This window comes from Tauraco erythrolophus, chromosome Z (assembly GCF_009769465.1).
Source record: "Tauraco erythrolophus isolate bTauEry1 chromosome Z, bTauEry1.pri, whole genome shotgun sequence".
NCBI classification, from domain to species: Eukaryota; Metazoa; Chordata; class Aves; order Musophagiformes; family Musophagidae; genus Tauraco; species Tauraco erythrolophus.
This window is the reverse complement of record NC_141496.1, coordinates 601,562-611,876: the sequence shown is the minus strand read 5'-3', so window position 1 is coordinate 611,876 and position 10,315 is coordinate 601,562. Positions and strand designations below refer to the sequence as shown.

General features: G+C 58.1%; 1 protein-coding gene across 1 annotated transcript; it reads left to right on the top strand.

Annotated features, from left to right (window-relative positions):
• The first annotated feature begins 5,536 nt into the window (after positions 1-5,536).
• Positions 5,537-9,673, top strand: ST8SIA3 (ST8 alpha-N-acetyl-neuraminide alpha-2,8-sialyltransferase 3). Its single transcript, XM_086629672.1, has 4 exons — positions 5,537-5,715; positions 6,614-6,736; positions 8,516-9,073; positions 9,391-9,673. Exons 1-4 carry the CDS (start codon positions 5,537-5,539, stop codon positions 9,671-9,673), a joined length of 1,143 nt encoding a protein of 380 aa, XP_086485798.1.
• Positions 9,674-10,315: the final 642 nt, after the last annotated feature.

Below are 10,315 nucleotides of genomic sequence, written 5' to 3'. Positions count from 1 at the left end.
CTCGGCCCGCGCAGCGGTGCCCACCCCAGCCAGGCGATGCCCAGGGCACACAGTGCCAACGTGTCCAGGGTGTCTCTGGGATGTGTCCTGTAAGAAAAGGTGAAGGTCCTGGGAGGGGATGAGGACCACCAGCCCGTGTCGTCGCCTCCATCCCCATCAGCGCCGCGTCCCGCGTTATCCCTGCCAGCTCCATGGCTCCTTCCCACCGCAGCCCCCTGCCCGCTCCGTCGCAGCCTTGGGAGGCCCAGGGAGGTGGGTGGCCCCCGGACCCACGGCTCTCAGGAAAGCACCCACAGCACGTGGAAACCACGGGAGCCCGGCCGGAGCTGAACTCCCTCACCCTGGGAAAGGTTTGTTTACCAGCTGCTTAAACGTCTGGCCAGCATCACGCTGCAGCTCCAAACCCCATCTCATCCCCCAGGATTAATTTTGGCACAATCATTCCAGGGTCTCTGATAATCACTCCATAAAAAAATGGAGAGATTTGGGATTTTTTTTTTTTTCAATGCAGAGGATTAGATGTAACTACAAGCAATCTGCGGGAAGCTCAGCTGCATGCACACCACTAATCGCTCCCTCGCTCTTCCCAGTTCAGCCCTTCCAGTTGTATTTTCCATGGTAGGGCCGTTTGTCCTTGGCAAGGTCAGGCCAACACAGACAGGCAGACACGTCCCGAGGGCTGCGGCCATGTGCCAACCCACGGCGCTTCGCACGGCGGGCAGAGCACAGCGGCCGCAGCAGCAGCTCGGGCGAGCGGCAGTGCTGTGCATCGCTGCAGCACCGTGCATCGCTGCAGTGCTGTGCATCACTGCAGAGCCATGCATTGCTGCAGAGCCAAGCGTCAGTGCAGTGCCATGTATTGCCAGAGCTGCACATCACTGCAGTGCTGCTCATCCCTGCAGGGTTGTGCATCACTTTAGTGCCGTGCATCATTGCAGAGCCGGGCATCCCTCCAGTGCATCCCTGCAGTGCCACACATTGTCACAAGGCCGTGCATCACTGCAGTGCATCCCTGCAGTGCCATGCATTGCCACAGGGCCGTGCATTGCTGCAGGGCCGTGCATTGCTGCAGTGCCGTGCATCGCTGCAGGGTTGTGCATTGATGCAGTGCCGTGCATCGCTGCAGGGTTGTGCGTCACTGCAGTGCCGTGCATCGTTGTAGAGCCGTGCATCCCTGCAGTGCATCCCTGCAGTGCCATGCATTGCCACAGGGCCATGCATCCCTGCAGTGCATCCCTGCAGTGCCATGCATTGCACAGGGCCATGCATCCCTGCAGTGCCATGCATTGCCGCAGGGCCATGCATCCCTGCAGTGCCATGCATTGCTGCAGGGCTGTGCATTGCTGCAGTGCCATGCATGACTGCAGCACCATGCCTCACTGCAGCACCATGCCTCACTGCAGCACCATGCTTCACTGCAGTGCCATGCATCACTGCAGGGCTGTGCATCACTGCAGGGCTGTGCATCACTGCAGCATCACACATCCCTGCAGCGAGCGGGGCCAGGGGCACAGCTGGTCGCTTCACATCCTCCTCCGCTCCAGTGAGGAGCCTCTGGTGTGGGACTGGTCGCACCCTTCGCTCTGGGATCTTCCCAGTTGGCTTTGGGAAGGAGATGCAGCCATTGGCATGAGAAACCTCTAACGCGGGGCCGCAAACCAGCTGGTGGGATCTTTTTAAAACACAGTAAACTCTTCAAAGAGCTGATGAACTCAGAGCCTGAAGCCTTTAGTAAATTCCTGGTGGTTTAACTTGGGGAAGTGTGAATAATTATCCAGGAGCTGGCCCTTTCCCCAGAGCCAGGGCAGTGGTCTCCATGTTCCCGTGTCTGCAGAAGCTGTGCCGGAGGTGGGACGGAGAGATGGAGTCCACCACGCTGGTGCCAACGCCTGCAGCCTTGGGGCTTGGGGGGGCTCGTGGGGGTGGGCGCAGGCTCCGGGGCTGCCAGAAAAGTGAGGGCTCGAAGGCAGAACAAAATTCCGTACGCAGTACAATCAGGAGACGCGCGCCCGTTCTGTCCAGCAAGCGTTTTTGCAAATATAATTAAAATAAATACGTATCGGGGACTGGTCTGACCACGGGTACAAGGGGGCAGTGCCAGCTTTTTAAAACCAAATAACTTCAGCACTTAGCAGAGGACTCGAGCAGACTTTGGGTACTTATGTTGGAAATAATTGTCCCAGGAAGCCCAATTCAGCAGCCACCCAGGCTGAAAGCACTTAGGCACCCGCGGGCAGGCGTTCAACAAAGCATTTAGCTGCCCCAGCGCTGCATCAGCACAAACCCCGCGGTCTCGGTTCAGCAGAGTGACTCAGGAGAACCGTGGGGGCTGGTGCTGAGACAGCCAGGGTCCCACCGGGGTCCCACCGGGGTCCAGCCCCCACGTTTCCAATGCCACCGAACACCCATTTTTCCAGGTGTCCTCTGCTGCCGTCATGGCACACGGTGGGTGCGATGTCCCCGCCAGGCACAGGCGGCAGAGCCCGTGGGATGCCCACCCCACTTCAGGGGGTGTCCTGCTGTGTCCTGCTGCCACGACAGCCCCGGGCCGGGCTCTGGGTGTCCCGGCCGGAGCGAGGATGCTCGGCTGCTGAACGCAGTTGAGGAGGGAGGATGGTCCTGGTAAGAAATTCATGGATCTTCACACATCAGCAGGCTGAGAAGCACCTGGTTTTAAGGAGACTTTAAGACTATTTTGAGTGAATCAGTCAGACTGAGACCCCCTTATGCCTGCAGACCCCAACCACCAGCTTCAAAGGAGGGAAGGAAATGGCAAAGATCACTCGGAAAAGGTCAGTTTCAGAGGGGAGCAAATCTTCAAAGCACAACGTTCCTGCCGAGTCAGAAAGACCGTGTCCCGTCTCCATGGAGAAGTCCAAAAGTAGGAACCCTTCCTAAGCACCCATCCCACCCAATGTGGGTGTTTCCTCGGCCAGATTGGAAAGCGAACCGATGCTCCTGGTCTCTTTTCCAGCTGGTTGAGTCCTTGTCCCTGTTTCAAACTCATTTCTTTCCTAGCATTGGGGAAAATCCCATCAGCTGCATCTGCTGGAGGTTGTTGGCAACCAGGCAAATGCTGCCAGTGGCTGCCAGCCAGTGAGGACCCCCAGGCTGGTCCCAGCACCCACCGCTCCCTGCCAGCTGCCCCGGACACGGTGCTGGGGCACCACAGCTTCACGCAAAAAATAAGCCGCCTAATTGGGGAGAGCCGATGCCAGGGCCCGGGGCAGGGAGCTCCGTGCCTGGGCCTCCCCGCTCCGCGCCCGCAGCCTCCGGCGAGCCGAGCTTCTGTGTCAATTACAGGAAAATCAATGAAGATACTGTTCAGGACTCCTTTTCACCATTCAGCGCGGATGAGATCCTTCACTTTCTAGCACTGATTCATTTACTTTCAGCCTCTCCAGGGGCTCCTGACATATTGCTATCTCCGAAGAATCTGAAGCAAGAACTGCCTTTGTTTCCACTGCAACTTGTTGGCGCGCGCGGGCCCCGGGGACGGCACTGCAGCGGGCTCAGGAGGAGATTTAAAGCAGGGTTTAGGCGTTTTGTGCCAACCGATGTCCTCTGCGATCTCATTGGGCAGGATCGGGAGGCAAAAGGGGCCCGAAGCGGGGCTGGCGTGCCACCCAGCTGCTCCTGCCAGCTCTGTGCTGTCCCCAGCAGCGGTGACCCAGGGCACTGCTGCTCCTGCCGCTGGTCCTGCCATGGCCAACGCATCCCTCTCCGAGCACGGAAGGTCTGCCGAGGAGCATCTCCCACCAGGGTCTATCCACCTCTGCTTGTGCCCAAGCGCCGGGTGACACGCTTGGCGCGCTCCGGGACGCGGCAGGGCCGGCTGCGGAAGGGGGAACGCCCCACTCGTCCGTAAGCCTGTTGGCCATAAAGGCTCTGCTGTTGCTCATGAGCTTTCACGGAGGCAGTTGGGAGTTTTGGATGAAAACCACGGGCTGGGAGCTCTGCTTCTGCCCGCGGAGAGCTGGAGAAGTGGAAAGGAACGGGGCAGGAGGGCTGTGCAGCCGTGCTCTGAGGGGTTGATACCCAGGCCCAGGACAGACGGTCAGAAACTACACAAGACTCAACATTAAGTATTATAGATCTGATTCCCAAAAATATCTAAAGGCAGAAAGTTGTGGACAGTACATCCCGGGACGCCTCAGGGGACTCGCTGAGGCTGGGGACACCATGCCCTGGGCGGACAACAGCAGGAGCCGTGTAAAGAGTCATGTAAAAACCTATCTCCTGTATCAAACCCGTGTCATTTCCTACATTTCCATCCTTTCCTTTCTCCACCGAAGCCACATGCATCCCACAGGACTGCGTTGCAGACCTCCAGGCCGGGCTCTGCCCGAAGTCCCACCACGCAGTGATGTACAGCCCAACCCTTCGAGCTCCTTGTGCTCCTCCTCTTCAAAGAGAGCTTCATGCATGGAGAGCTTGTAGGATATAGCCCAGAGCAAGGATGGTGCTACAAAGCCAGGATTTATTATTTATAAGGCACTTCTGTGAACTCCGAGCTCCGAGGCAGAGCTGTCTGTGGGGGCAAGCTTTATCTGGGAAAAAAACCGTAGCTTGGCGAAATCCTGAGAGTATGGCAGCGTGCAGAAGTGATGGTCGTGAGAGACGTTCTGCAGATTGCAGAAATCAGGCTCTCTTGGAGTCAACATGCAATTCGTTGCGTGATTTATGGGGCAGTTTAATTGCCAGCAGGGTTCTTGAAGGTGTTGGCGTGCCCTCAACACCAGGTTTTTACGGATCGAGGGGGTCTCCTGAGCCAGCGTCGGGTCTCGCGCTGCCCAGGCGCGGGCTGTGACGTAGGCTCGTGCCATACGGTGATCTATAGCATCACAGAGACATGCCACAGCCCCGCGGGGAGCAGGGGGGTGCTCGTGCACCCACCCGGACACTGGTCCCCAGTGAAGGCCTGAGCAGCCCGCGCTCCCTGTGGCTCAGCTGGCAGAGTGGCATTGCAGCCATGCTCAGTGCCTGTACGCACCCCCGGGGGCTCGGGGGGTCACTGCAGCACTGGGGCTGTTGGGGAGGTCACTGCGGCTGCCGGGCTGGGCCACCCCCATCCTTTTGGGGGGTCACTGGAGCGCACCCCAGGGTTGTCTAGGGAACCCTGGGAATGTCGGGGTGGGCGCACTTGGGATGCCAGGTCGTGTCTCGGGCGCTGCTGGGGTGGCCACCCCCGGGAGTGTCGGGGAGGAAACCTGGGGCTGCCGGGGGTGGCACCGGGGCTGCCGGGGGGTACCGGGGCTGGCGGTGCGTGCGCCGTGGCTGCCGGCGGGGGGCAGGCCGGTGCCTCCGGGGGGGCGCGGCGGCGCTGCCGCGGTTACCGGGGCCGGGACGGCGGGGCGGCCGCTCCCGGCTGCCATTTCATCGCGCCGCCGCTCGCTCCCTCCATTTTCTCTGCGGCTGCCGGCGGTGCCGGCCCGGTGCCCGCCGCCCCCGCGCCCGCCGTTCCCCCCCCCACCCCTCCATGTAGCCCCGCGGCGGCCCCCCCCGCTCACGCCCAGCCGCGGGGCCGCCTCCCGGCATGAGGAGCTGCAAGATGGTGCGGGTGGCCAGCGTGCTGGGGCTGGTGATGCTCAGCATCGCGCTGCTCATCCTCTCCCTCATCAGCTACGTCTCGCTCAAGAAGGACAACATCTTCGGGGCGCCCCGCGCCGCCGGTCCGGGGGGGCCGCGCATGTACATGTTCCACGCGGGATTCAGGTGAGGGCGCGGCGCGGGGCCACCGGCCCGGCCGGGCACGGCACGGCACTGCTCGGGGACGGGGGTCCGCCCTTCCCAGCCCTTCCCTTCCGACCCCCCCCCCCCCCGCCGGCCGCGCTGCCTCCCGTGCCGTTCTTGCGGAGAGCCGCGGCTGGGCGGGGGGGCCCGGGAAGGCCCCGCGGCCACGGCCCGAGCGCTCGGCGCAGCCCCCCCGCCCGCAGCGTGGATGCGGCTCGCCCCGCACCCCGCGGAGGAGCCCCCGGGGCCTGCGGGGAGCGGGAGAGCCCCCCCCCCCACCCCGGAGATCGCGGTACCGGCGGCGGGCCCGGGCCGGGCGTGGGAATCGCAATGCTCTGGGGGTGCTGAACGGTGGCGAGCAGCTCGGCACCACTCTGCCCGCCGCGGCACGGCCCGATACAGCCCGGTAGAGCCTGGTACAGCCCGGTCCGGTACAGCCCGGTACAGCCGGTAGAGCCCGGTACGGCCCGATCTGGTACGGCCCGATCCGGTACAGCCCAGTCCGGTACAGCCCGGTCCGGTACAGCCGGTAGACCCCGGTACAGCCCGATCTGGTACGGCCCGATACGGTACAGCCCGGTCCGGTACAGCCGGTACATCCCGGTACAGCCCGATCCGGTACATCCCGGTCCGGTACAGCCCGGTACAGCCGGTCCATCCCGGTCCATCCCGGTCCAGCCGGCCCGGTCCGGCCGGTACGGCCGGCGGAGCGCGGCGCGGCGGGCGCTGTCCGCGGTGCTGATGCCGGCGGCGCGGGGGGCGAGTCGGGCCCGGGCAGTAACGGGCGCGGGTGTGTGTGCGCGCGTGGGTCCGTGCGTGTCTGTCTGTCTGTCTGTCTGTCTGCCTGTCTGTCTGCGTGGGTCCGTGCGCTCGTTCCCAGGTCCCAGTTCGCGCTGAAGTTCCTGGACCCGTCCTTCGTCCCCATGACGAACTCCCTGAGCCACGAGCTGCAGGAGAAGCCCTCCAAGTGGGCCTTCAACCGGAGCGCCTTCGCGCAGCAGAGGTGAGCGTGCGGCCCCGCGCCCCCGCCTGCCCTTCGCACCCCTCCTCAGGTTGTCCCCTTCCCCCAGGAGTTAGGAAAATACCATCAGGGACTGCTAAATACTCCGAGCTCGGAGTAATTTGCCTTGAGAGACAAAGGCTGGATGGGAGCGTTTCCTCCGATGGTTGCGGCTACCTTGGAAGAATTGATTATTTCAGGGCAGGACACCAAGCTGCAACACACATTATTTAACCAAACGGAACGTGACCCAGTTTCCTGAGGCGCGAGTAAAATTGTCGTTGCTTCAAGAGCAACAGCTGGGGTTTTAAAAATCAACACAAGTTGGACTGGAGCAGCCATGAGATGCTGTGCTCGTGGAGGCCAAAACACGCCCAGCTAAACTCCCCAGCTGACGGCAGTTCTGAGCAAGTGCAGTGCTGCTCTGCCTTCAGCACGGCTCTGCCAAGGGGGCGGGCAGAGCGACGGGTTTGGATGGGGGCCTTCGAGCCCGGCTCCACCGGGGACCCCCTCTTTGTGCATTGCCTTGTGCCTCCTGGCCACAGGCTGCACTCACTGCCCTGCTCTGCGGCACTGGGAAGGGTTTCTGGGTTCCTTCAGCTTCCTCGGAGCTGCTCCAGACTTCATGGAAGTACCTATAAAAGAAAAGCAAAACATGGAGCGATTTAAGATAGCCACTCGCGTCTTGGGCTGACAATGCCTCCTGGTTCTGAGACCACCCCGTAACTCCGCTCGCATATCCCACCCAAGCAGGAGCCCCGGCCCCTTGGCTCTGCTGCCAGGCAGAGTGGGGACGCGGCTGCTGCACCCCCTCGGTGCTGGCACGCAGGGCTTGGGCATCTCTCCTCCCTCCTGGTTACTCTCCAGGCACAGGGCAGCAGTGCTGCCAGCACAGCGGGGCGAGTAGTGGCCTTCCGGTGCTGGCAGACGCTGCCCCAAAAAGCCACGGGCCACAGAAAGGAGGTGGCCCTTTGCCTGCCCTGTGCTTCCCCCAGGACCTCCCAGGCTGGCCCGACAGTGGCCACCCCTTGGTATTGCTTCATTCCTGGCACCACCAGCTCATCCTCCGTGAGTCTGTCTCTGTGCCACCCCTCTGATGGTTTTAGCTAATGCCTCAGGATCTGCCTTAGCACTTGTCCGTTAGCCATAACCCATAATTAGGGCACCCAGTGGGACTCCATTAATGCTTAGACGTTGGAAGATGCGAGCTGGAAGGAATGTTGTTTGTTCTCCATAAACAGGAGCAAATAAAGTGGTATTGGTTTTCTAATTTTATGCCCTGCAAGGGAAATTCCTGAGCAGAGCTGATTTGGTTTGGTTTTTAAATATCCCTGATAACCCTTGTAAAGATGCCGGCGTGTTTGCCTACGTAAGGCATTAAGGAATTCTGTTTCCATAAACAGAGACAGCGACCGTCACTTATTTTTGCGATTCGAAGCTTCTTAATGAGAACACAAAAAATATATGTATTTAAAAATCAGCTACTGTCAGTTCAGCTGATTATCCTGGACTGCTTAGTTTTGCTTCCCATACCTCGTGGCAAACCCCATCCTTGTCATCCGTAAAGCCGAGTGGAGCACTAGGTGAGAAGCCTGCTCCAGAATTCCTGTCTATTTATATCAATTTAAAGGCCACTGCTCCACATCGCTCAGGAAGCTGGTTTACGACATTTGAAAAAAAAAAAAAGAAAAATGGAAGTGTAGCTGGAAAGAAAATTTCTCCACCGCAGAAAGAAGGGAAACATAACTCCGTGTTTTCTTTTCTTTTTCTGTTTCGTTTTAGGCAAGAAATCCTCCAGCATGTCGATGTAATCAAAAATTTCTCTTTGACCAAGAGTAGCGTTCGGATTGGACAGCTGATGCATTACGACTACTCCAGCCATAAGTACGTGTTCTCCATCAGCAATAACTTCAGGTCGCTGCTTCCCGACGTGTCGCCCATCCTGAACAAGCATTACAACATTTGCGCCGTGGTGGGAAACAGCGGGATCCTGACCGGGAGTCAGTGCGGGCAAGAAATAGATAAATCTGATTTTGTTTTTCGTTGCAATTTTGCTCCGACTGAGGCTTTCCAGAAAGACGTTGGAAGGAAAACCAACCTCACAACCTTCAACCCCAGCATCCTGGAGAAGTATTACAACAATCTTCTGACCATCCAGGACCGCAACAACTTCTTCTTAAGTTTGAAAAAGCTCGACGGGGCCATTCTTTGGATCCCAGCTTTTTTCTTCCACACGTCAGCAACGGTCACGAGAACACTGGTCGACTTCTTTGTTGAGCATCGAGGGCAACTAAAGGTCCAGTTGGCTTGGCCAGGAAATATCATGCAGCACGTTAACAGGTGTGTAGTTTTGCTTCGCGTTTAACCTGTCAAAATGCGTCTCTGTACAAATACAACTGTGTTTTTCTATCCTTGCCTGATCTGGTGGGCACTGGCTGGCACGTCAGGAACACTCCCCGAGCGCCCGTCGGTCGGAGTGCTGCTGAGGTTTGGCACTCCCGGTCGTCATGGACTGACCCGAAGAGCGGTCCTCACCTTGTTCAGGCCATCAGCGCTGATGGTCTCCAGGCAGGAACTTTTTTGTGCTTCAAGCAGACCTGTGGCATCACTTGCACCCCAGACTAACGTGCCTCTATTTTTTTTCTTTTTGGTCACAGGTACTGGAAGAACAAACACTTGTCACCCAAGCGACTGAGCACAGGTATTCTCATGTATACCCTTGCTTCTGCCATATGTGAAGAGATCCACTTGTACGGATTCTGGCCCTTTGGGTTCGACCCCAACACGAGGGAGGACCTCCCGTACCACTACTATGATAAGAAGGGAACCAAGTTCACGACCAAGTGGCAGGAGTCCCACCAGCTGCCTGCAGAGTTCCAGCTGCTCTACAGGATGCACGGTGAAGGACTGGCCAAACTCACCTTGTCCCATTGTGCCTAAGAACCTAAATCTTGAAAGTGCCAAATGATTGTCTAAAAAAGTGCCCAAAACCTAATTAAACATTCTTCAGATAGAATTCTAGAAAAAAAAAATAAACCAAAACCCACCCTAAAAATCTTTTCCATAATCTGAAGCTGCTTTTTAGTCACCCTGGTCACTGCTCATCGAAGGGTTTCAGCATATTTAGCAGGGCAGAAGCATTTATGAAGTTCTGTGGACGCTATTCCTGCAGCAGCAAAGTTGAAATATTTTGCATTTATAGATACGCTTCTGAGTATGTTTGGAGATATTTTCATATTTTAGCTTTCCACTAAATGCCCCAAACCTCTTCATTTTATTGCCCCTTCCCGATTAGAATTAGAAATGCTGATTTTCAGAGGTTTTGCTTCTCTCGTATGTGTTGCTATCAGTAGCTCAGCGTACATATATTGCCGTGGCCGACCGAGAAAGCCGCTCGGAATTCCAGTTCCTCGTCACCTGCAGGTTCTTCAGTGTGGAGCCCGATGTCCACCGCTTGCATATTTTCGTATTTACTGAGTTTTGACATTTTTTCAAGAGTAACGTGAAGAAGAAGGTGGCGCTGTGGCTCGCACCTTAGCTCGGTGTTTCTATTGCTCTCAGAATACTTCAGCATTTTAACCC